General features: G+C 44.6%; 1 protein-coding gene across 6 annotated transcripts in view; it reads left to right on the forward strand.

Annotated features, from left to right (window-relative positions):
- rbfox3a (RNA binding fox-1 homolog 3a) overlaps positions 1-23,216 on the forward strand; it is a 538,927-nt gene that overhangs the window by 406,565 nt on the left and 109,146 nt on the right. For all 6 annotated transcript variants that reach the window (XM_085963564.1, XM_085963569.1, XM_085963566.1 and 3 more), the window contains exon 3: positions 18,985-19,125. In XM_085963564.1, coding sequence (XP_085819690.1) covers positions 18,985-19,125 — 141 coding nt within the window. The remainder of the gene's footprint in view (positions 1-18,984; positions 19,126-23,216) is intronic.

Below are 23,216 nucleotides of genomic sequence, written 5' to 3' on the forward strand. Positions count from 1 at the left end.
CTGAACCTTATTTAGTTTCAATTAGCAATCTTTATCAGTTGCAACTGTGATAAGTAACAGTGAAGCTTTTTGGAATAAAACAGAAAAAAAGGAGAAAAAATAAAGGGCCTAGGGAAAAGGCAGAGGAATGGGATTAAATGGATAGCACTTTCAGAGAGCCAGCAAAGGCACAATGGGCTGAATGGCCTCCTTCTGTGCTCTAACTATGATTCTACTTATTTTCATTATTCCAAGCAGTTCTGTACACACGTCAGGGCCCTAATATTAAAACATTTACTGTCAATGCTCGCTCCTGAAAAATGGCCATGGGCGAGGTATGAATAGACTACTGACATCCATGGAGCGGTACCCCCATCAAGAGTCATGTCCATGAGGACAGGAGGGAGAAAATGGGGGAGAAAACTCGGGGAAATACCTAGAAGTAAAGTGCACAGGTGGAATGTGCACATGAATCCCCTTCACTAAAAGGAATGCTGCAGGTGTGGGACTCGGTGACTTCTTTATGTTGTGCTACCTCTCTCCTCACATGCTGCACGCATTTATCTCAGCTCCGCATCTGTGTGCTCACTGACATTTCAGAATGATTCTGAACCATCTGAATTTGAAGGTTTCTCCTGAGTCCAGGTTTGTGACTGCCTTGGCCAGACTTTCAGCAGCTGTCATTTTCTGGAAAATGATTTGGAAAATTGTCTTGTGTACCTGCTCTGTTATACAGTAAATAGTTTAATCACAAGGTGCCGTGATACTTAAAAAGTGCAAAGAAAAATCCTCAGCTATTGGGGTACAATTGTCCCTTAGATCCCACTGCAAAAGGACCATCCAACTTCCAGCTAGATTTTTTTAATACATATTATCCGGTATATAACTCAGTAATTTATTTCTGATGACTGATGAAAATCTAGATGAAAATTTCTTAACATTAATTTTCTATATAGATTTTATTTGAAGTGGTGGTGGTGCAGGGCAGACCTATAACCATTTCACCACATGGCAAGTTTATGATCTCCATCATGCCATCAGGTTCAGTGCTAAGCAGAAGCCACATCGTCCCCTTCAGGAAGGGAAAACCAGAGAGTCATTCTACACTGCTCTTGTGAACCCCTAGTGGCTGTCTCAAGAATAACGCTGTCAGAGACTAGGAGCAGACTCTCAGATTGGAAATGTGGTGCACAGAAAGGCTCAAATGAGTTCATCACGTATGTATTCAACTCAGTGAAAACAATGCCTAGTTCATGTAAAATAATAAAAGGTGATGGCTCATTGAATAAACACCTTCTAAAAGTTGCCACTACTGTCTCACACTCCTAGATTTCAACTCCTGTCCTAACCTAGGACCTGCTACGCACACACTTACACCTCACTGCTTGCTTCCTATATCCACGGTCCAGCTTCGTGCCTCTATGGGTACAAACACGGACGAGTGTCCTCTTGAATATACTCCAAAGGACAAATCCATAATCCAGTAAATGGGTGACCAGGTCTCCAACAGACACTATATAGGGCTGAGTTTTGCCAGCGCTCAGAGAGCGGGTTCAGAGGAGGGGCCGCTGTCAAAATCCAAAAGATTGACAGCGGGTTGGTATCCCGCTCTAAACCCGCCTCCTTGTGAGTTTCCCTAGTGCCGGTTCTGCCTGCGCTTTGCAGACACGGCACTAAGCGGCGGGTCATGCAAGTTAAGTTGTTAAGGTGTTTAAAGCAATTTAATCACCATTTTACCAGGTACAAAGCATTTTCCCAAGTTTTCCACGAGGTTCCCGTCGCTCGGGAATCACGCCAGGTAAGTATGTCGGGTTCTGAACAACTTTCCATTTCTTTCATTAGGTGACAGCTGCAAAAGTGGTAGCAGGACAGGTAGATAAGGTGGTTAAGAAGGCATATGGGATACTTGCCTTTGTTAGCCAAGGCATAGAATATAAGAGCAGGGGGGTTATGCTTGAACTGTATAACACACTAGTTAGGCCGCAGCTAGAATACTGTGTACAGTTCTGGTCACCACATTACAGGAAGCATGTGATTGCATTAGAGAGGGTGCAGAGGAGATTTACGAGGATGTTGCCTGGGCTGGGGAATTTTAGCTATGAGGAAAGATTAGATAGGCTGGGGTTGTTTTCTTTGGAACAGAGGAGGCTGAGGGGAGATTTAATTGAGGTGTATAAAATTATGAGGGGCCTAGATAGAGTGGATAGGAAGGACCTATTTCCCTTCGCAGAAGGGTCAATAACTAGGGGACAGAGATTTAAAGTAATTGGTAGGAGTTTCAGAGGGAATTTGAGGAGAAATATTTTCACCCAGAGGGTGGTGGGGGTCTGGAACTCACTGCCTGAAAGGGTGGAAGAGGCAGAAACCCTCATCACATTTAAAAAGTACTTGGATATGCACTTGAAGTGCTGTAACGTACAAGGCTATGGACCAAGAGCTGGAAAGTGGGATTAGGGTGGATAGCTCTTTGTCGGCCGGCACGGACAAGATGGGTCGAATGGCCTCCTTCTGTGCTGTAAATTTCTATGATTCTATGAAAAGCTACCATTTTACAGCTGGTCACTTTCCAATTTCAGAAGCTTCAGCCTTCAGTATATGGAACCCACTTTTGAGCTTTAAGCACTTTTGAAGTGTTTGGAGTAATCTCTCTATCCACTGTCACCTCCTTGGAACAACCTATCTCAACGTTGACAGATTATTTCTGTCATATCAACCTCACTTCTATTCCATCAGCATCAGTGCCCTTGAAAAAATCTCACCTTGGTCCCCAGAATCCCACCACAATCAGCCCCAACACCAGCAGCACCAACAACAACACCAACCTTCTCCGCAATCAACTGATGCTGCCCTGGACACAGGGCATCATCACCCGTGCACATTGCAGCCAGGGACACCAGTGATGGCCTCACCATGTCCAAATTTGCTTCACTTAACACTGAACACCCTGGCTACCACATGATGCACCAGGTTGGCACCACCCCACTCCAGCACCATAAAGCATCCCTACAATGTCCAAGCCATTCCTTTCTCACTCATCACCATTGGGAGGGGTGGGGTGGAGTTATGTCTCACCAGTCACTGGAACTCACTAAGACACTTTCAAAGGTGCACACAAATCTGTCCAAGAGCACAAAGTGGTGAAAATAAAGATTTCAATGTTTGACAACACATTAACAGAAAGTTTACACGAACACTGGCTAGAACACCCAAGTGCCTACCCTTGTGTGTTGTTAGTTGTTATGATTGGACTCTGATGAGGGTGAGTGTGAGGGGTGGCTAGTGAGATGGGGAAGTGATAATGTAGATAGAGAGGGATGGGTGGAGGTGCAGGGTAAGTTGGTGTGAGTAAGGATGTGCAGGAGTAGGGTAGGGAAGGCAGAGCGATGTGGATGTGATGAGTGGCACAGCAGGGTGAGGTTGAGTGTGGCTTTGCAGTAACATTTCGTGATCTACTGAGATCATTGAAAGGTTTGCGCCACTGCAGCCTGGTCCTCCTAACTTATCCTTGCTTGTGCCCTCCTGTGCAATGTGCAACCAGGCTGCGTTGGTCTCCTGGGGAGGTCTCTTCCGCCCTTGGAAGGGAAGTGAACCTCCCTGCATGCTGTGACTCCATAAGCGTTTGGAGGGAGTCATGGGAGACCCTGGATGCAGCAGTGCATGTCAGTGTTTGCAGCACCTCAATGCTGCAGGACACTGACAGCAGAACTATCAAAATCAATTTGGACATGGCCCCTTTAAGGAAACCAGCTGATGACACGTCATCAAATGACGTCATCAGACCTGCTTCCTATTAATTGGCCGGAAAAACTGCCACTTTTTGCCGAATTTGACACCTGGTCCTAAAACAGCCATTAGTGGTGAATCTTCAGAATTCTCTACCCCATTCGGCTGTGGCGGCTCAGTCGTTGAGTATATTTCTGGATATTAAGGGGATAGTTCAGGAATGTGGAGTTGAGGTAGAAGATCAGCCATGGTCTCATTAAATGGCGGAGCAGGCTCGAGGGGCCGAATGGCCTACTCCTGCTCCTATTTCTTATTAGGCCTCTGATTAGCACACTCAAAGGGCCTAATGCCTATTTTAGCTGGGCCCCTGGTACTCGGACGTTTCTGGGGGGAGGGACGGGAGCAGGAGCCAGAGATCATGCCGAGATATTGTTGCCCCCAACTCCTAATTATCACCACAAGGACCAATTTCCCCCCCACAATTTCACAATGTGAGTGATTCAAACAGTGTGAACAAATTCTACATGTTCAAAATTCCACGGTTTTTGGAGGGAGAAGTGGGATAGTTCTGATGCAGCTTTGAATGTGGGATGCAAGTCAGACACACCAGAGTTAACTTCTAAAATACACGCTGAATTCTAGTCGAAGTGGTTGTGGAATGTGGAACTCGCTACCACATGGAGTGGTTGAGGCGATTAGTATAGACTAATTTCCGGGGAAGCTAGATAGGTACATGAGGGAGAAAGGAATAGAAGGACATGTTGATAGGGTGAGATGAAATAATATGGGAGGAGGCTTGACTGGAGCATAAACACTGGCATAAACCTGTTGGGCCGAATGGCCTGTTTTTGTGCTGTAAATTCTATCTAAATGGGTGCTGGCAGAAGACCTGCCTCTCCCCCCCCACCCCCCACTATATTTGAGGCATAACCATAGTTTGCTGATATACCTGAGAAGCCCGATCCACAGGCATGCACACACACATACAGGCCTCTAGTGGCCTGCCCTCTGTGCAGATATGTACTCATTCAAGCCATAGTTAAGGAACGATCACTGATTGTTAAGATCCCCCTCTCGTTCACAGTCACAAAACTCAGGCCATGTTTGAAAGAATCTCATGCTCTCTTGGGGTGCCTGACAGTCCCTCCCTCTAGACTATGTTTGAGTGATGATCACCGTTTCCCAGGGTCTCCGACGGCACACCCATTACGCAGACCTTATGTGCTGCTTCACTTGTTCTTTGCAAAAGACAATTCCCGAATTGTTTAATTAAACTGATAATCTACAGATAATATGGACTCTTGTGTTTGTTGAAACTGCCAGATGTTCTGCCATGTGTTTCCGAGAATACCACTGGGCTGCAAAGAAATGGAGCCTCCACAGATCAGTGGAGAGACAGAACAAAAACTCTCTTCTGTCATTGAACATATAGAGCATTGTTCCTTTTAACTAACCTTGTATTCGAATGATTATTTATAGTGACTAGGCATTGTTTTCACCGAGTTGAATACATACATTATTATCCATTCTATTACCTTTGGTGACTATATTCCTTGCCTGCATCAGTGGTCCCACAGGATGGATAATACTCCACTGCAACTGACTACTCTTATTAAATCAATTTAAGGAAATCAATAAATACTAGTAGATCTCCCCGGGCATTATTCACAGGTAGGCCAAGATCTGGAGTGCCAGTTTTTGATGCTTGCTACAGCAGCCTAAATGCAACAACAATTTGCCCATCACTGTATTACAGTAATCTACTGAAGCAATGTTGAAAAGCATTGCTGCCATAAGCAAAAAGCATTACTGGAAATACAGGCCTTGCAGAAAGAATATTATTCTATCAATTTATAAAAATTGTGTGTTTATTCTTTTCCCCACAAACCTTCATTAGGATAACTTCAGCAATCGCATTCAGAGCAGGAAGCTGCACTCAGAAGTCCGAGAATCGGAGATTCAGTGTTGTATATCTCTATATTTGATTCATGCTCCTTTTAAGTGCAGTTCCCCAATGGGACTGTGGGAGTGCTGAATTTGCCCTCTTATTTTTTTTAGCAATTTACATTATAAAATATGTATATTGTTGCTGTACCCCCCACAGTGGATTTGTTGTGTTTGATTAAGATATAACTACTTCATTTACTTTTCCTATTTTTCCTATTTTTCTTAGTCATTCAAACCATTAGCAAATGTCTTTTTTTTCCACCCCGTATTTCCACCAGCGGGTTTATAGTCCTCACTGAAGCTGTCACTGCTGTAATATTGCACAAGAAAGGTTTTTGCCATTATCAAATCTTCAGCGACATCGCTCATTATTTGTGACCTTTCCATCTCATTGTCATGTGGATTGTCATGGTGCGCTGTGGATATTTTAGTTCCATGGGAGAGGATGAAAATGAAACTCCCATGATGCATCTCTCTCGCACCATTAAAATCTGTCTACGAAAGCTGGGACTCCCCTGCCTTGTTCAAGAATTCTGGTCTGCCTATTGTCATGTGATGTGACCTTCTGGGGTGCTGTGGGATGCTTGGTTGAGGAAAGACATTGGGCTTTGCCACCTCTTTGCCTTGGCTCCTAGAGGAGCAGAAGAAGAATATATTTTAGAATGCAGTGACACCCCTTGAAACGGAGCTTATATGGCAAAGCAATTATTCTGCAGTGGTGTTATGTATACCTGCGTGTATAGGAGTGAATGAGTGAGGAGTAAAGAGTTAAAGAAGTAAGAACAAAGGGTGATAATCAGAGATGACCTTGGGAGAAGCCTCCAATTTCATCCCCAACACTCCTTCCATTACTCCAGAGTCCTCTCCTGGTCAGGAGTCAGATGTCTTCGATGAGGCAAACTCTGGCCAGTGAAATATGAGAGATGTACATCACCTGCCCAGCATCCACCTTATGTGAGTCTGTTAACATGCAGTATGCTTGGTGTCTGTTGCTTGCCACAGTTAAGGGGTCACAGGGCAAATTCATTGGCAGGGCAGCAATACAAAGTGTCTGCTAAGCCATAGGCATGCCTGCACATCTGGAAAGTAGATCAACAGTTGACAGAGCGTATTCTCTCCCTGTGATGATCTACCAAGCTTACAGTGATGCATCGTAAAGCATTATTGAAAAAAAAAGAAAAATGCGAGCACATTTACCGTGGCAACATTTCAGAGACCAGCAAATTTTTGCTCACCTACTCGAAAAGGCATAGAGTACAAAAGCAAGGAAGTTATGATGAACCTTTATAAAACATTGGTTCGGCCTCAACTGGAGTATTGTGTGCAATTCTGGGCACCGCACTTTAGGAAGGATGTGAAGTCCTTAGAGAGGGTGCAGAAAAGATTTACGTGAATGATTCCCGGGATGAAGGACTTCAGTTACGTGGATAGATTGGAGAAGCTGGGGTTGTTCTCCTTAGAACAGAGAAGATTGAGAGGAGATTTGATAGAGGTATTCAAAATCATGAGGGGTCTGGACAGAGTAGATAGAGAGAAACTGTTCCCATTGGTGGAAGGGTCGAGAACCAGAGAACACAGATTTAAGGTGATTGGCAAAAGGACCAAAGGCGACATGAGGAAAAACTTTTTTACGCAGCAAGTGGTTAGGATCTGGAATTCACCGCCTGAAAGGGTGGTGGAGGCAGACTCAATCATGGCTTTCAAAAGGGAATTGGATAAGTACCTGAAGGACAAAGATTGGCAGGGCTACGGGGAAAGGGCGGGGGAGTGGGACTAGCTGAAGTGCGCTTGCAAAGAGTCGGCACAGGCTTGATGGGCTGAATGGCTACAGCACAGAAGGAGGCCATTCTATGATTCTATGAAGGATCGGCTCGCAAGTGAGAATCCTTGCACCACCTTGCTGTGGCACTGTTCTTCACTGGCAATCTCTCCCAGGTGCAAAAAGGAGCATCTTTCGAAACTCGATCTCCAAAGCTGCTTCTAGAATGGAGCTATTTTGCTTCATCACCTTGCTCCAATCATTTCCCATTTCTCCCCTTCTATAAGCAAGACATCTTTTTGGCCTTGGAGCCTGTTCTGCCATTCAATGAGATTATGGCTGATCTGCGATCTAACTCCATTTACCCGCCTTTGGCCCATATCCCTTAGTACCGTTGGTTAACAAAAAGCTATTAATCTCTGATTTAAAATTAACAATTGACCTCGCATCAATTGCCGTTTGTGGAAGAGTGTTCCAAACTTCTACCATCCTTTGTGTGTAGAAGTGTTTCCTAATTTCACTCCTGAAAGGTCTGGCTCTAATTTTTAGACTATGCTTCTAGTCCTAGAATCCCCAACCAGCGGAAATAGTTTCTCTCCATCTACCCTATCTGCTCCCTTTAATACAGGTAGAATACCCTTTATCCGAACTTCCGAAAACCGAAACCCTCTAAAAACCGAAGGTTTTTTTGTTCAGCGTAAGTCGTGCACACGACATGACCAGAGTGGCGCACGACTTACGCTGAGCAGGGCAGAGGGTCACTGAGTTCCCTCCTGGGTAGGAGATTGCAGGCTGAGCCGGGCAGTGTGAAGGAGGTACCGGGAGAGTGAACCCAACAATACAGCGGCCCGTCCGATAGCTGCAGCGGCCTGTCCGATATTCTTTTCTCCCCCGCCGACCCCCCACCCTTTCGGATAAGGGATAGTGTATCCTTTATCCGCACTTCCAAAAACCGAAATCCTCTGAAAACCGAAAGTGTTTTCGTTCAGCGTAAGTCGTGCGCACGACCCCCCCCCCGCCGACCCGACCCCCGCCGACCCCCTCCCCCCGCCGACCCCCACCCCCGACAAATTTCCCAGTCTTATAAAATACCTTCCGAAATCCGAAAACCGAAACACGGCTGGTCCCGAGGTTTTCGGATAAAGGATAGTCCTGTATCCTGAAAATTTCAATCAGATCACCCCTTAACCTTCTAAGTTCTAGGGAATACAACCCTAACTTGTGTAATCTCTCCTCATAATTTAACCCTCGAAATCCATGTATCATTATGTTCCTATATTTTTATCTTTTAAGAAGAAAAAATAAGAACTTTCCAAGATAATTATGGATCAGGAAGGCCATTCCAGGATTTCTGCCACTGCTACTCTATCTGGAAGTCCATATTACCTGTTGATCACTCTTTTTGTGAAGAAAATCTTCCCAATATCGGTCCTAAATTTACCTAATACTAGTTTGAACCTGTGTCTCCTTGTCCTACTCTTGCAGTTTAATTTAAAGTAATATTCCGGTTTTGCCTTTTCCAGAGCCATAACTATCTTGTACACCTTTATATGATCACAAAATTGTTTGGGGATGGTGCTGGTTTTCCACCATTTCCAGGAGTTTTCTGGTTGCCTTGAAAGGAGGGTACCTCAGTTCGCCTTTTACGAGGCAAATGACGGCCAGGGGTGGGGATGTCCTACACTGGGTGTTCCCACTCTTCAAGTTCCAGTAGAACCCAATGTTTCAGTGGAAGCTGGGACAACAAGGGAGTGGAGGTGTGTCGTCTTCTACAAGGGCAGAGTGGGCCCCTCGGGTAGGGTCTAAGTCAGGCAAGCAGCTTGAAACACCGAAGACCAGGGTATATATATATTTTAATTTTGTAGATCGTCTCTCTTACTCGGGGGACCAAGAAAACCAAGGACAGCGTCCGGAGGGGCCTGGGTGCTCAACCCCCACCCCACATGGCATCTGAGCTTCAGGCTGACATGGGAAGGTGGGCACCAGAGGTGGTCACAAAGTGGCACCCGCGCCCAGATGCCCTAGATAAATTTCAGCTCAGTCAGTGCTGGAGGGCACTGAGATCCCAGTGGAACCACCATAACCGAAGGAATTTCAGGGCCCACCTGAGGTAACAGATACCTCTTCAGGCTGAAAAGCCCAAGTCCTTCAGTTTTTCATCACAATTCAAGCCTATTACACTGAAGATCAGCCATGTGGCTCTTCATTGTCTGCAGCCCTTGAATATCTCCATTGTTTCTCAGTGACCAGAATGGGCCACAGTACTCAAGTCTGACCAGAGCATTGTATAGTTTGATCCTCTGTTTTATTATGTTACTGTTTTGACTATGCATTGCTTGGACATTTTGATTGCGAAGCCTAATAAAACTCCTAAGCCTCTTGCAGCTTGCAGCTACATATTATACAGGTTTTTCACAGCCAATGAATTACTTTTGAAGTGTAGTCACTGTTGTTTTTTAGGCAAATGCAGCAGCCAATTTGTGCACAGCAAGGGTCTACAAACAGCAATGAGATGAATAACTTGTTAATCTGTTTTGATGGTGCTGGATGAGGGATGAACGTTTGCCAGGACACTGGGATAATTTCCTGGTTCGCTTCAAAACAAAATGTGCCCGAGATCTTTCATGTCCACCTGAACAGGCAGATGGGGACTTGGCTTAATGTTGCATCCAAAATTCAGCACCTCCGACAAAGCAGCACTCCCTCAGAACTGTACTGAAGTGTCAGCAGAAATTATGTGCTCAAGCCTGGAGTGGGGCCTAAACCCACAAACTTCTGACTCAGAGATGTGAGTGTTTCCACTGAGCCAAGCTGACATATACGTTATTGTAGTGGTGCCACACCAATGTGCTTGTCCTGTGACCTTTTTAAAAGTTGTTGTTGCCGGATAGCCCACCCTTGACCCCGGTGTATTCACAACCAATCATGCACTGTGCCCCCAGAGCACTGTAATATCACAAAAATGAGCTCATAGTGCATTATAGCATTATGTCAGCTCCTAGGACCCAAAGAGCAGTAGCCTCAGTACTACTGCACTGAGACGGCACTATCGACCCCCATAACCTTTCACCTCAACACATTCACTTACCTCCTAATAGCCAGACTACGATTGATGTTTCACTACTTTGTCCCAGTCTTTGGGGCTGAATTTGCGGGCGGATGCCTCCGAACCGCAATAAAACTACGAGCTTGCCTTCTGCCTTGGGATCCACGAGACTTGCGCTCCTGGGCCTGTGAAGAGGCCCATAGAAACATAGAAGATAGGAGCAGGAGTAGGCCATTCGGTCCCTAGAGCCTGCTCCGCCATTCAACACGATCATGGCTGATCATCCAAATTCAGTACCCTGTCCCTGCTTTCTCCCCATATCCCTTGATCCCCTTAGCCTTAAGAAATATATCTAACTCCTTCTTGAATATATTTAATGAATTGGCCTCAACTGTCTTCTGTGGTAGAGAATTCCACAGGTTCGCCACTCTCTGGGTGAAGAAATTCCTCCTCATCTCAGTAAAATAGCAAAATTGACTTAAAAAATTGTGTAATGAGAAGGGAAAGTGGGGAATAAATAAAGGGCCGTAATTTGCGGCCCCTACGGGTGCATACGAGGTGCGTACGCACCCATAAGGGCTGCGCAAGTTCTGGGTATCCCAGGGGCACAAGCGGTTCACAAGCGCCTCTGGTTGGGCTGGCCCATGTTATCCCAATCAAAGAAGGGAATCCCCATTCATACTAATGATTCTTGACAGATCGCAAGTTCCAGGTTTTAGCGCATGCACTTCGCATGCCTAAACCCGGAACTTGCGCAGCCCTTATGGGCGCGTACGCAGCTCGTATACACCCATAGGGGCCGCAAATTACGGCCCTTTATTTATTCCCCACTTTCCCTTCTCATTACGTACTTTTTAAAGTCAATTTTGCTATTTATTTTTGTCCATGTTGCCCTTGACATATCCCTACTTTTCTGGTATTTATATTTTCCCTGCTGTGATTTGTACTGCAGGTTCCTAGAGTATCCTCCTATCCAGTCTGCTTAGGATAATGATGTTGCCTTAATTATTACAACCCTTTTTCTTTGAAACAGGTTGAAGCAGTTTACAATAAAGTGTAAAAAGATAGGCAGAGTTTAACAATACTGCCACAATAGTGATTAGAAATGGTAAAATTAGATCAGCCTGCACTGTAGAAGTTTTGTAAGTAGTGAAATGTAGGAGCTTGTTCCACATTGCGCAATTGCAGCATCTGCTGTACGTTTTCCTGCTGTGCCAGGTTAGCTGGTTAGTTGATTTTCACTCAATGCTTGCTGAAATGGCTCCCCACATCTAGTTACCACGTTCTTCCATTTAACTTGAATTAACTGCAGAATGAAGCTACAATTGCCACAAGATTAAAATGCCGACCATTGAAATATACAGTTGCAAATCAAAGTCAGTGCCAGTAATTACCTATTTTAAATGCTTAGATACTTCACCTTCAAATTCAAGTTTGCAAATAGCACCAGTTGGCCAATTGAAATTTCATATGTATCCTCCAGCAGTGACCCCAAGTGTCCCAAAATAGTCTGTATTATTTATTTACATTTTTCATCATGTTTCATGCACACTAAGATCACTTTTCACTTAAAATTGACCTTTCGTCATTACAAATTGAATTGATCTTAAGTTATCTCAGTTTAAGAGCATTGGGTCTCCATATTGATCTGAACACACTAATTCTAAATTATTACAAATTTTAAGGAATAACTCAATCCTATTTAACCCTTAGACCCAAGCTGTCAGGAAATTCAGGTTTCCCTGGGCCAGCCATTTATTTCCAGTCTCTCGCTCATGGAACGCAATGCTGAAACAAAGACTGGATTACAATGATAACACTGCTCAGGTGTTAGGAGTATCCATATTACTACAATATTAAGTATCTTCCACAAAAATAAAAGCTTTAAAACAATTTTTATCCATACTTCTGTGGAGTTGGATGATCCTGTGAAACCTTTGAAAGAGTGGATCAGTCAACAGTTTAATGTACACTGACCCGGATTTTGCGGTCAGTGGCAAATGAACGGCGCTCAGCCATCATTACGCTTACAGCTGCCCACAGACTTTCTGTGGGCTTTTGCACGGCAACTTACGGCAATTAGAGAGCCATTTCAGTGTGACGCCCTCGACAGGGGATCCGGGACCTGTGTGAACAGGGCAAGCAGCAGCGTGTCCCTTCAACCAATCAGATTGAAGAACCCTCACTGAGGCACACAGTCTAAACCAAGAATATTTAATTCAATGGCCCGGATTTTCTGATCGGCGGCTTCCTGCGTGCAGATGCCTCCGATTTGGAAAGAATCTACGAACTTACCTGCTGGCTCCGTAGGGCCCGTCACGTCCGATCCTGGGCCTCTCCTGGTGCGCACGTGCAGAAGCCCAGGTACCCCAGGGGCGCAGGCAGTTCGCAAGCGTCCCTGGTATCACGTGAGCCATGGGGAACCAATCAAAGATGGGAATCCCCCTTCACACTTTTGACAGGTCTCCGTGTAGACCTATCAAACGTATGAATGGGGATCACTCCAAAAACATTAAATAAATAAATAATGTATTTAAAATTAGTTAAAATTACATTAAATTAAATATTAAACAAATTTAATTTTTTGAAAAAAATAATTAAAGTTTTTTTTACGGGGCTAAAAATAAACTTACCTTTTTTAAAAGTATTTTAAAATTCTAAATGAGTGAAAAAATATATATTTTTTAACTTTTTTAAACTCTTATGCTGGTAAAAACAGGCCTTATGCCTGCTTTTACAGGCATAAGATTTTAAGGTTTTCTGCAGGCGGAGGTTGTGCAGAAAGCGGAACTCTCTGCCCACAGAGGCCCTTCGCCTGGGCAGGCGGAGGATCTGTCACGATCGGAAGTGCCGGTTTTCAGCGTATGTGCTTCGCATGCCTGAAACCGGCACTTGCGAGGTCCCTACGGGTGTGTACACAGCTCGTACGCACCCATGGGGGTCGGAAAATACGGGCCAATGTAAAATCATGTATAGAGTGTGAAATAAAGTGAAGGAATGAAAGATGGGATTAAGAGAGAGATAAAAGAGACAAAAGAAAGTTTAAAACTAATTTTAAATATGTTTTAAATCACCAGCAATAATTAAAAATCTGATGGAATGAGACTCCACACTTGTAAAAGTAAATTTTTAGTGCCAGCGAGGTTGTTTGGTAGTCTTAAAGACTTATCACGCCGTTAAAAATTCACATACGCTTGAATGGACAACCCTAACATTTTCTGGCCTATTTAGTGGTTAACTAGTGGGTAAGTACAGCAACTTCACGCTCTTCATGTGTTTGACTGCAGAGTCTCTCAGCAAGGTACCAGTGTAGCGAAGCTTGTGGAGGAACAGGGCAACACGGACAGCAACTTCCTGATGTCCGCGTTTAACTTCGTGTGTGCAGGCACCGGAAGGTGCTGTCCGACTTACTCCTTAATAACGGTGAGCGCAGATAGCCTCACCGTTATTCCTACCACAAATTCTGGGCGATTATGTTTGGCTTAATGCTTGCAAAATCCCATCAGGTGATAAGAATGACCTGGTTGTGACAAAAAGCATGGCTCGATGACATTCACAGCAATGGACGGACACAGCAGTTTGACTCACACGGGACACAGGCGTCAGCCTTGGCTCAGTGATAGCACTCTCGCCTCTGAATCAGATAGTTGTGGGTTCATTCTCCACTCCAGAGACCTGAGCTGGCATTTCTGTGCAGTGCTGAGGGAGTGCTGCACTGTTAAAGGTGCCGTCTTTCGGATGAGACGTTAAACCGAGGCCTCGTCTGCCCTCTCAGGCGGACATAAAATATCTCATGGCACTATTTGAAGAGGAGCGGGGGAGTCCTGGCCAACATTTAGCCCTCAACCAATACCTAAAGCGGATGATCTGGTCATGTATTTAATTGCTGTTTGTGGGAGCTTGCTGTGCGCAAATTATGTTACAACGGTGACTACACTTCAAAAGTATTCATTGGCTGTAAAGCGCTTTGTGTCGTGAAATGCGCTGTAAGTTTTCCTTTCTTTTCTGTTGCCATTTCACAATCTTCAGTAAAAACGTCCTCTGGCAGGTTTCACTGCTGCTGTATTACAGTTAGATAGAGCATTCTGGCCCTGCAGACTCTATCCCTCAGATACTGTCTTTTCCTAATAGTTCTCTGTGTGCCCAAATCTGCTCTTCATCCCTTTCCTCCTCCAAATGAACAGTGTCTGCCACAATAGGAGTAAATGCCATCTTGCTATCCTTTTGCTCGGTTTGGCATCTTATGCAGCTTTGCTAGATGTGTGACTTATAACTCCACGTGTGCACGCCTATAACTATTTGGAACTGAGTGTGGCTACGTTTTAATTGGATTCCCTCCCTGATACTGTTCTTTGTTTACCAATAGAAAACTATTATCCCCATTTTAAACCATGTTGCAAAGTGAGAACCAACATACTCGGTGACTGACAGTGACTTTACACCTGTAATTCTATTCTCCTCGTTTTGGTGGATACTACCAGGTGGAAAATTTTGGATGGTTTTATTTTCTCTCAACTGTCATTGCACAGCTCAGGTCGAATCCTGAACAGTGTAATGAGAGTAGAGAGAAAATAAAACCATCTGAACTCTTGGGCAGCTTGTAAACAGTAGAGTGAGGGAGTGAAACGTATCCAAAGACTAGTTGCCACGGTCAGGACCTGTGCAACAAGAATGGCCCAGAAATTCGGGTCGGAGGCTTCCCGCGGGTGCAAGCCTCCGACCTGCACTTACCTAGCGCGCCGGCCGTTGTGCTGTGGGCCCGCGTGGGATTCCGATCCTGGGCCTGCTCCAACTGCCGGCGCGCAGTGCTTGCGTATCCCAGGGGCGCAGTTAGTTCGAAGCGTCCCCTGGGATCACATGGGCCATGGAGAGCCAATGGTAGCAGGGAATCTGTATTCATAGATTTGACAGGAAGACCTGTCAAGTCTATGAATACAATTCAGCCCCAAAACATAACTAAAACTTCAAATAATTTTTTTTTAAATCACATTTTTAAATTAATTATAAATTACATAAAATAACTATTTTAAACAATAATTTAAATTTTTGAAAAAATTAATTACAGTTTCTAACGGGGCTAAAAATAAACTTACCTTTCTTTAAAGTATTTAAAAATAATAAACCTGTGGAAAAAATGTTTTAACTTTACTTAATTCACCACTTACCTTGTTAAAAGCAGGCCTTGCGACTGCTTCTTACAAGTGTAGCTCCTGGAGACTTACCCTCCTGGAGAAACCTGCAAAAAAAAATGGAAGTTCCAGGCGTACGCGCTGCCTCTCCGGTGCACGCGTTCGACCGGTGAACCCCTTCCTTTAAGGGAACGGAAGTTCCGGTTTCCCGTGCATGCGCAGTGCATGCACAAAACCGGCACTTTCGTTGGGCCTACGGGTGAGTACCCAGCGCGTACTCACCCGTGGGGACCCGAAGTTACGCTCATGTGATTGTCCACAAAATACCAAAACTGACAACATAGGACCTTTAAAAAGTGAAGGAAATAAATTAAGCTAAAACAATCAGGACAAAGGCTGGGAGCTCTCTCTCTGCCAGAGAGCTCTACATATAGTTGTTTGTGGCATATAATTGTTATAAATTTCACAGCTGTCTGACGCAGCTATGACAGACTAGGATTTGTTCGATGCAAGAAAGACTTTTAAAAGAGTGCCGCTCTATATTGACAATAGCAATATTGTTCAATTCCATTCATCTTCTTATTTTCCAGGGAACGCAATGGTTTTTCCTATTGATTTATCACAATTACAGGAAACTCTCTTTTTACCAGCACCTAAATAACCGGAAATCCCTCTTAACCGGCAAAATTCAGGAGTAGGTTCAGGTAAGTTTTACTTCATATTAATGGCCATGTAACCGGGGTTCCTGCACCTGTTGCCATGCAACAGGGACGCCTGGATCTATGGCCGTGTACAGGGCTCTCGTACCTTAGTAAGTATACCTCTCTGTAATCCGGACTTTTTGATCAACCGGCAGCATCGGTGCCAGATAAAAAAGAGATTCCTGTACTATGATTGCCGTGAGTTATTAGCACAGCAAGGAAGGAAAAACATATTTCGTATGAAGGTTTTACATATTACAGTACCACACCATTCTTATCCTGCCATTCTGCGAGTGAAATGCACACACATAAACCAGCTGCAATGCAACAACATTTTAATAAAATCATGGGAAAAAAATCTTTAGCAATTAGCAAGTGTGCAGTTTAAACAGAACTTCACAGCATGCAGAATTAGTGCATTAGCAATCATTTTATTTTCGTTAAACTCGCTTTGTGTGTATCACAGAAACCCTCCACTATGTTTAAATAATAACGGAGGACTGTGTTGGTGATCTGAAATGCAAGGTACCGGATCACGTCTCTCATCAGCCAGTTTATCCTCAGTGCCCAAGCACATTACCTGCAGAATCCATTGTTACTAGCTGATCACAGTTTCTTTTACGGGTTGAGCCACCACCTTGTTCTTCTGATCCTTTGCAAGCTTAAAACAAACTGTTTCACACATAAACTCTCCATTGCTGTGTGACACAGTGCGGGTAGCCAACATCCCATCACATGTTACAGCTTCATGAGCTCATTTTCAACTGAGCTCGACTATTCCGTAATCCAACTTAGTGGTTGTGTGTGTTCAGTCTTACTGAATTAGGAAAAACAATAAAAAGAGCGAAAGCTGGATGTCTAAATATTGGAAATGCACAGTTGGTCAATCGGCAGATGAAGGGGAAGATAGGTTCCTGTTTTAAGGCACACGAGTCACTGATCAAAATCAAAATAACTATAAATTAAGTATATTTCAATAAATTGAAGACGCAATATTAATTTATGCAGAATCACAGAAAAGTACATGGTCGGTATACTGTCAGTTAGAGCTTGGGTATTCCTAGTGTGTGGATGGTGTAGAGGCTGTGGGGGAATATGAGACTTCAGCCTTGTCTCAGTTTAACTCTCCCACTTCATAAGTGAATTGAACTCAGTCCTACCATTATATGTGGGCTGTGTGTAGGATTTTTGATACTAGGGGCTGGATTTTGCCAATGGGGAACTTTTGGAGGCGGGACTCCCACTTGTCGGGTTTCAGTCCCGCCTCCATCAACTTCTGGCCAACCCACGCTATCTTCCCTTGATTGACCTTGTTAAGCCCGCCCAGCTTTTTTTGACAGATGAATTGTCATCGTTTGACAGCTCTGTGAAGCTGTCCATCACTGACATTCTCTGTAGTTTGATGAGTTCTTGAATTCAAGACCTCATCAAACCTCTTTAGTTAGCAGAAATTAGATGGTTGTTGCATTAGAGGTAAGTGGCACTAATCCCCTTCCCGCCTCCACGGAGACGGGACCCGGCACGGGTCGGCTACCCGCCTCCTGGCGAGATGGCATGGAGGTGGGTTGGGCACCCGCTCCCAGATTCTACCATTTTCCCAGCAGTCTCGCCTCCATACCCCGCCTCCCCGGGGCTGGCAAAATCACCCCCTTGGTTTCAATGTGCCACTTGAAAGTAATGATTTCCTCAGTATGCATTATTTCTAAGGTTTTTTAACATAATCGTTGCACACGTTTAACTTTATTAAAGTGCCTGTGTTACGGTTTTTCTTCTGGTTAATTTGATTTTTTTTCCCCTCGACATTTGAAATGTAATCGTGGAAGGGAGTGAGAGCAGCTGTACGAATCCTGGTCACATGGTGCAGCTGGCTGTGGCCAAATATGGCCCTTGAATAAAACAGTGTTCATGTTGGTATTATCAAATTCTTCTACACAGCTATTGCATAAGTTACAATAATCATGCAAATACCTTTCTCCGCCACCTAATAAAATGTACTGCGTTCTGAAACCTTCTGCATAGTTCTAAAATATGGAATTCCATAAAAGATACCAATTAGGTCATATAGCAGAGCTGGGCCATGATGCTCTATTTTGTACATAAATGTTTTTAATCATGAAGATGGACTCATAACTGAATGAAAATATTACCTTATTAGATTTTTCAGTGTGATGATTGTAGAAAAATCATCCGCAACTCTTCAGAATATACTGAGAATTCTTTCAATCCGCTTACTGATTAGTTTGCCATGATCACAAAATAAGTCACATGTTATCGCAAACTATTACAAAATGGAACAGTTAGGTTCATGTACTCACAGTGGATGTAAAGGGGCCACTGTATATGTTTGTATATGGACCAGATCCTAATGAACCCTATTTTCATATCTGAATTTGGTTTACAAGTGATCTATCGATACTCAAATTGTCCTTTGTTGCGTTCCTCTGGGGAGTACAAAACAGTGCCGTTCCAGCAGTAAGTAGATTGTATTCTAAAAGAGGACAGGAGAAGGAAGGGGACTGTGACTAATGGGGAAGGCATGCAAATATGGCTCGTTCAATTTGACAGGCAATTTGGATTCAAAATGGCTATTCCAGGAATCAGGACGCCTAACCTGACCTAACCTTACTTTCGTGTCATGGCTGGCCTGCTTTGTGTGTTGCTTGCCTGTTGTTTTATCATTTCCTTTTGCCGTTCTCCCAGCAGACAGATGAAGCCGCACAGACAGATTCGTCACAGCAGCTACAGTCATCAGAGACCACAGAGAAACAGCAGCCCAAAAGGTTACATGTCTCCAACATTCCCTTCCGATTCCGAGACCCTGACCTGCGACAAATGTTTGGGGTAGGTGCATAGATTTTAATCATAGATGAAGCAACGACCCTCGCTGCCTTAGAAATTCTGAGCTCTCACATGTAAATTCACGCTAGTTCAGTATTCTATAATCCAGTGCATTGGAACTAGACAGCACAATCTTTATTGATTGAATGTTTTACAGATTGGTTGATTGATTGTAATTTTACAGGAGCAAGAGATGGTAGCAATTTATTGCAGCAGTGTCAGCACACTTCAAAAAAGACTTTAATTAGGGATTTTGCATTTAACTCCAACGTTTCCAATCAAGTGAGTTAAAGAAGCTATATTCCTTAATTTGACAATTCTACCAGCAATCTGCTGAATAAAAATGTGTTTAAAATTTTTTTTTTTTAATTTGATGTGGAATAGCACACCTGCTATCTACCAGGGCTGTCACTTTCAGCTACATGAGGTTAAGACAGGTACGGCTGTGAGTCCCTGCTCACTTGTACCCAGACCCTATCTCCCAAACAGTGCAGGGGGCAGTTACAGAGGTTGGTTTGCTTGGTAGTGGTAATAGTTGATTAAAGCAGAGAACAGATGCATTCTTCTAGAATTGGCTGGGTTAGGCACTTGATTGTGTAATCCTTTACATATAATACTGAAATGGCATGATATATTTTTTAAAAGTCATCTCAGAAAGAATGACAGTACACGAGTACCATTATTTTGAAATAACTGAACAGGGCATGCAGTTCCTTTGACTTAAATGCTCTAAATCCACAATCAAATGCTTCTTCTGGAGAACCAAAATGAGGTCACAGTATCACATGACCTTGTTGTTATAAAGAAGACAAGACATTTATAAAGAAGACAAGGATAGATTTTCCAACGAGTGGGAGCAACCCCGCCAGCATGAAATGGGAAAAGTGGGAATTGGAGAATTGGTTCTCAACAGGTGCATACTTGCAACGTGCACTGTGCCACTTTCTGCTTGGTGGTGGCTACTGGTATACTTTGGTCTCACACAGAATGTATGAGACTGTTGGTCTGTAGCCATCCATTTTCTGAGACTCTGGTGGCAGTTCTGCCCAATGCTAATTCCACCCTTTGAATAGACATTGCCAGCCAGCGTTAGCGACACCTTTCGGGAGGATTCTTTTTAACACTGGATTGCTCCAGCAACAGTTTCTGAAATTGAACTTAAAGTTATGGGTTTTGCAATCAGTGCCCCCCCTTCCTTCAGTTTGATGGAAGAGAGGAAAGCGACCAAAGAAGTGACGCCGGGGAGAGGCAACGGCACTAGAGGTGGACTGTCTGTACCTGCCATTGCCTCAGCAGGCCTATGATTGGCTGCCTGGCAATGTCAGATAAGAAGTGCCTTTGCTTCAAATGGATCTGCAGGCAACCTTCCGCACATGGATGGCACTGCAAGTGACAGTCAAGGTCACCATTGCGTTTGCTCCTTCAGCTCTTTACATGTCCCACAGACATCAGCAATATAAACCAATTTGTCGGATACAGATGCTGCATTCAAGGGCATTCTTCGTCACTTTGCTGGATTCTTCAAAGTCCATGGGGATTATTGATGGCATGCATGTTGTCCTCTGAGCCCCAGCAGGAACTGAAAGCAGTTCCACTTCACCAGTGTTCAGCTGGTCAGTTATCAGGAGCTCCGGGTCAAGCTGGTCAATGTTTTTGTTCCAAGACAGTCTGCTTATTTGAAGGCAATGGCAAATTGCAAAGGTGGCTCCTTGGAGACCAAGGTTACCTACTTCAATCGTGGCTAATGACACGTTTGTACCTGCCACTGATAGAAGCAGAGCACAGATAAAGTGAGTCTATCCAGCTACTCGGATCCCTATAGAGAATACCATTGATATCCTGAAGCAGCACTTCAGGTACCTCAACCAGTCAAAGGCCCGTTTACAGGGCACTCCCACTGCTGCCTCCAGCATGCTGCACAACTTTGCAATACAAAAAGGCCAAAGCATGAAAGAGGAGAAGCCCAACCAGGAACAAAGGCTAGATCAGGGCTCAGGCAATAGTCAAAAGGGCGTCGTCACAGTAACACTTTGCAATCAGGAAACTTGCTTCCAGGCACAGACACAGGACACATTCAACTAACCGCTCAAGCGTTATCTTTAATGAACCTCCTGTCCACAGGTGTTCAATTAAGTAGCCCAAAACAGCATCAACAATATTGTACGATAGCAAAATACTGCGGATGCTGGAAATCCGAAATAACAACAGAAAACGCTGGAAAAACTCAGCAGGCCAGGCAACATCCGTGGAGAGAGAAACAGAGTTAACGTTTCAGGTCGAAACCCTTCTTCAGAACTGAGAAAAAAAAGGCAGGAAATGAGACAGATTGAAAAGCGGGTTTCCTCTGTTTAACCACATCTACCATCCAGGCCCGTCGTTTGCTGTGCTTGCCCCCCCCCCCTTTTCTGTTCACTCAGAAAGAAACATTCCGGACAAAGGTCAAATAAAGTACAAATGAAAACAGAAAATGGGGACCTCTCCCAAGAATTCCGAACTGCTGACCTATGGGGTGGGCATCACAGAATGTCAAATAGAACATGTCTCATCGCATCCACCTCAAGTAGCTACATCTCCAATTCACCATTTATGAACTGTGGGGTTCACCAGCTGCAGCACTGCCCATCACTTCCCAAATACTCCATTTTCTGACGTCGAATTTTATTTTCCTTCCAAAGACCACTTCCCTTTAAATGACATAGAATTACATCGGGGTCAATTTTCCCGAAGCTGTCGGGAAGGCGGCGGGACTACAACTTTTGGGTTTTAGACCCGCCTACATCGACGTCCGGCCAATCCACGCGATTTTCCCTTGATTGACCTTGTTGAGCCCGCCCAGCGGGCTCAGCAGGCCAATTAAGGGCCACCCGGCAACAGGTGGCCTCACAGACTGAAATTTCATCTGTCAAGAGGTTTTGACAGATGAAATATCAGTGTTTCACAGCTGTTTGAAGCTGCCAAACACTGACAATGTGAGTTCTAACATGAGTCCTTCTGCACAGACTCAGTTAGAACTCACACCGGCACTCAAAGTTGAAGGCTGTCACTTTTCACAGATCGCAGCCATTCAGCTTTAAGTGCCGGCTGAGTGATGCGCTCCCGACGCCTACAGGAAGAAAGGCTGTTAAGGTAAGTACAGGTAAGTAAAAGTTCTTTACACACTTTAGACACACCAAACACACTTACCTTTGCACTCATGCACTCATCACTCACCTGAACACCGACATCGCGACCCCTCCAACTCCTTCAACCCGACGGCCCGCCTGCTCTAACCTGGCATGGTTTGGAGCCGTCGGGAATCCCACACGACACCCCTCAAAATAGGGATTAGGCTAAAAACTGCCTGTTAACTACCTGTTAACAGGCAATTAATTGGCACTAATCCCTTCCCGCCTGGGGTCAGTGGGTCCCAGTGCGGGGCGGGTACCCGCCGCCTCTGAAACTTGCGTGGAGCAGGGTTTTGGGCGGGATGGTGTCGGGACCCCCGAATTCAGGATTTCCCCCCCCCCCCCCCCCACACGCCTGAAACCCCGCCTGATGGCTCCAGGAAAATCGACCCCATCGAGTCTACAGCACAGAAACAGGCCTTTTGGCCCAATTAGTCTATGTCGGCATTTATGCTCCACACAAGTCTCCTCCCAACTCTCTTCATCTAACCCCAGCAGCATGGCCTTCTATTCCTTTCTCCCTCCTGTACTTATCTAGTTTCGCCTTAAATGCATTTATGCTATTCTCCTCAAATGGCTGCTGCAACCCTTTAAATATCTGGAGCAGTGCAGGAAATACCCGGCTCCCTGCATGAGCTCCCAGAGGCAGCCCTCTCTGTGGGCAGGAGCACAATACAAAAATGTGGGCTGAACCTGGATTTTCAGGTGGGAAGGGCCGAGCCCACTACGTTGCTCACCCTTGTGCATCATTCCTGCCTCAGGTGCACCATCCATTTTCAACCATGCAATGTTTGACTGGTCAGTGGGAAGAATTGTAATGTTCTGAATGAGTGCATTCAGCGTACAGCGTGATTGTAGTCTAAGACTTTCCTCATGCTACAGGTAAGTAGCACTTCAGCTGGGGACACAGCATTTTTGATTCTTCACATT

The sequence above is a fragment of the Somniosus microcephalus genome, chromosome 21 (assembly GCF_052327205.1).
Source record: "Somniosus microcephalus isolate GS21.2 chromosome 21, FLI_Smic_1.0, whole genome shotgun sequence".
NCBI lineage: Eukaryota > Metazoa > Chordata > Chondrichthyes > Squaliformes > Somniosidae > Somniosus > Somniosus microcephalus.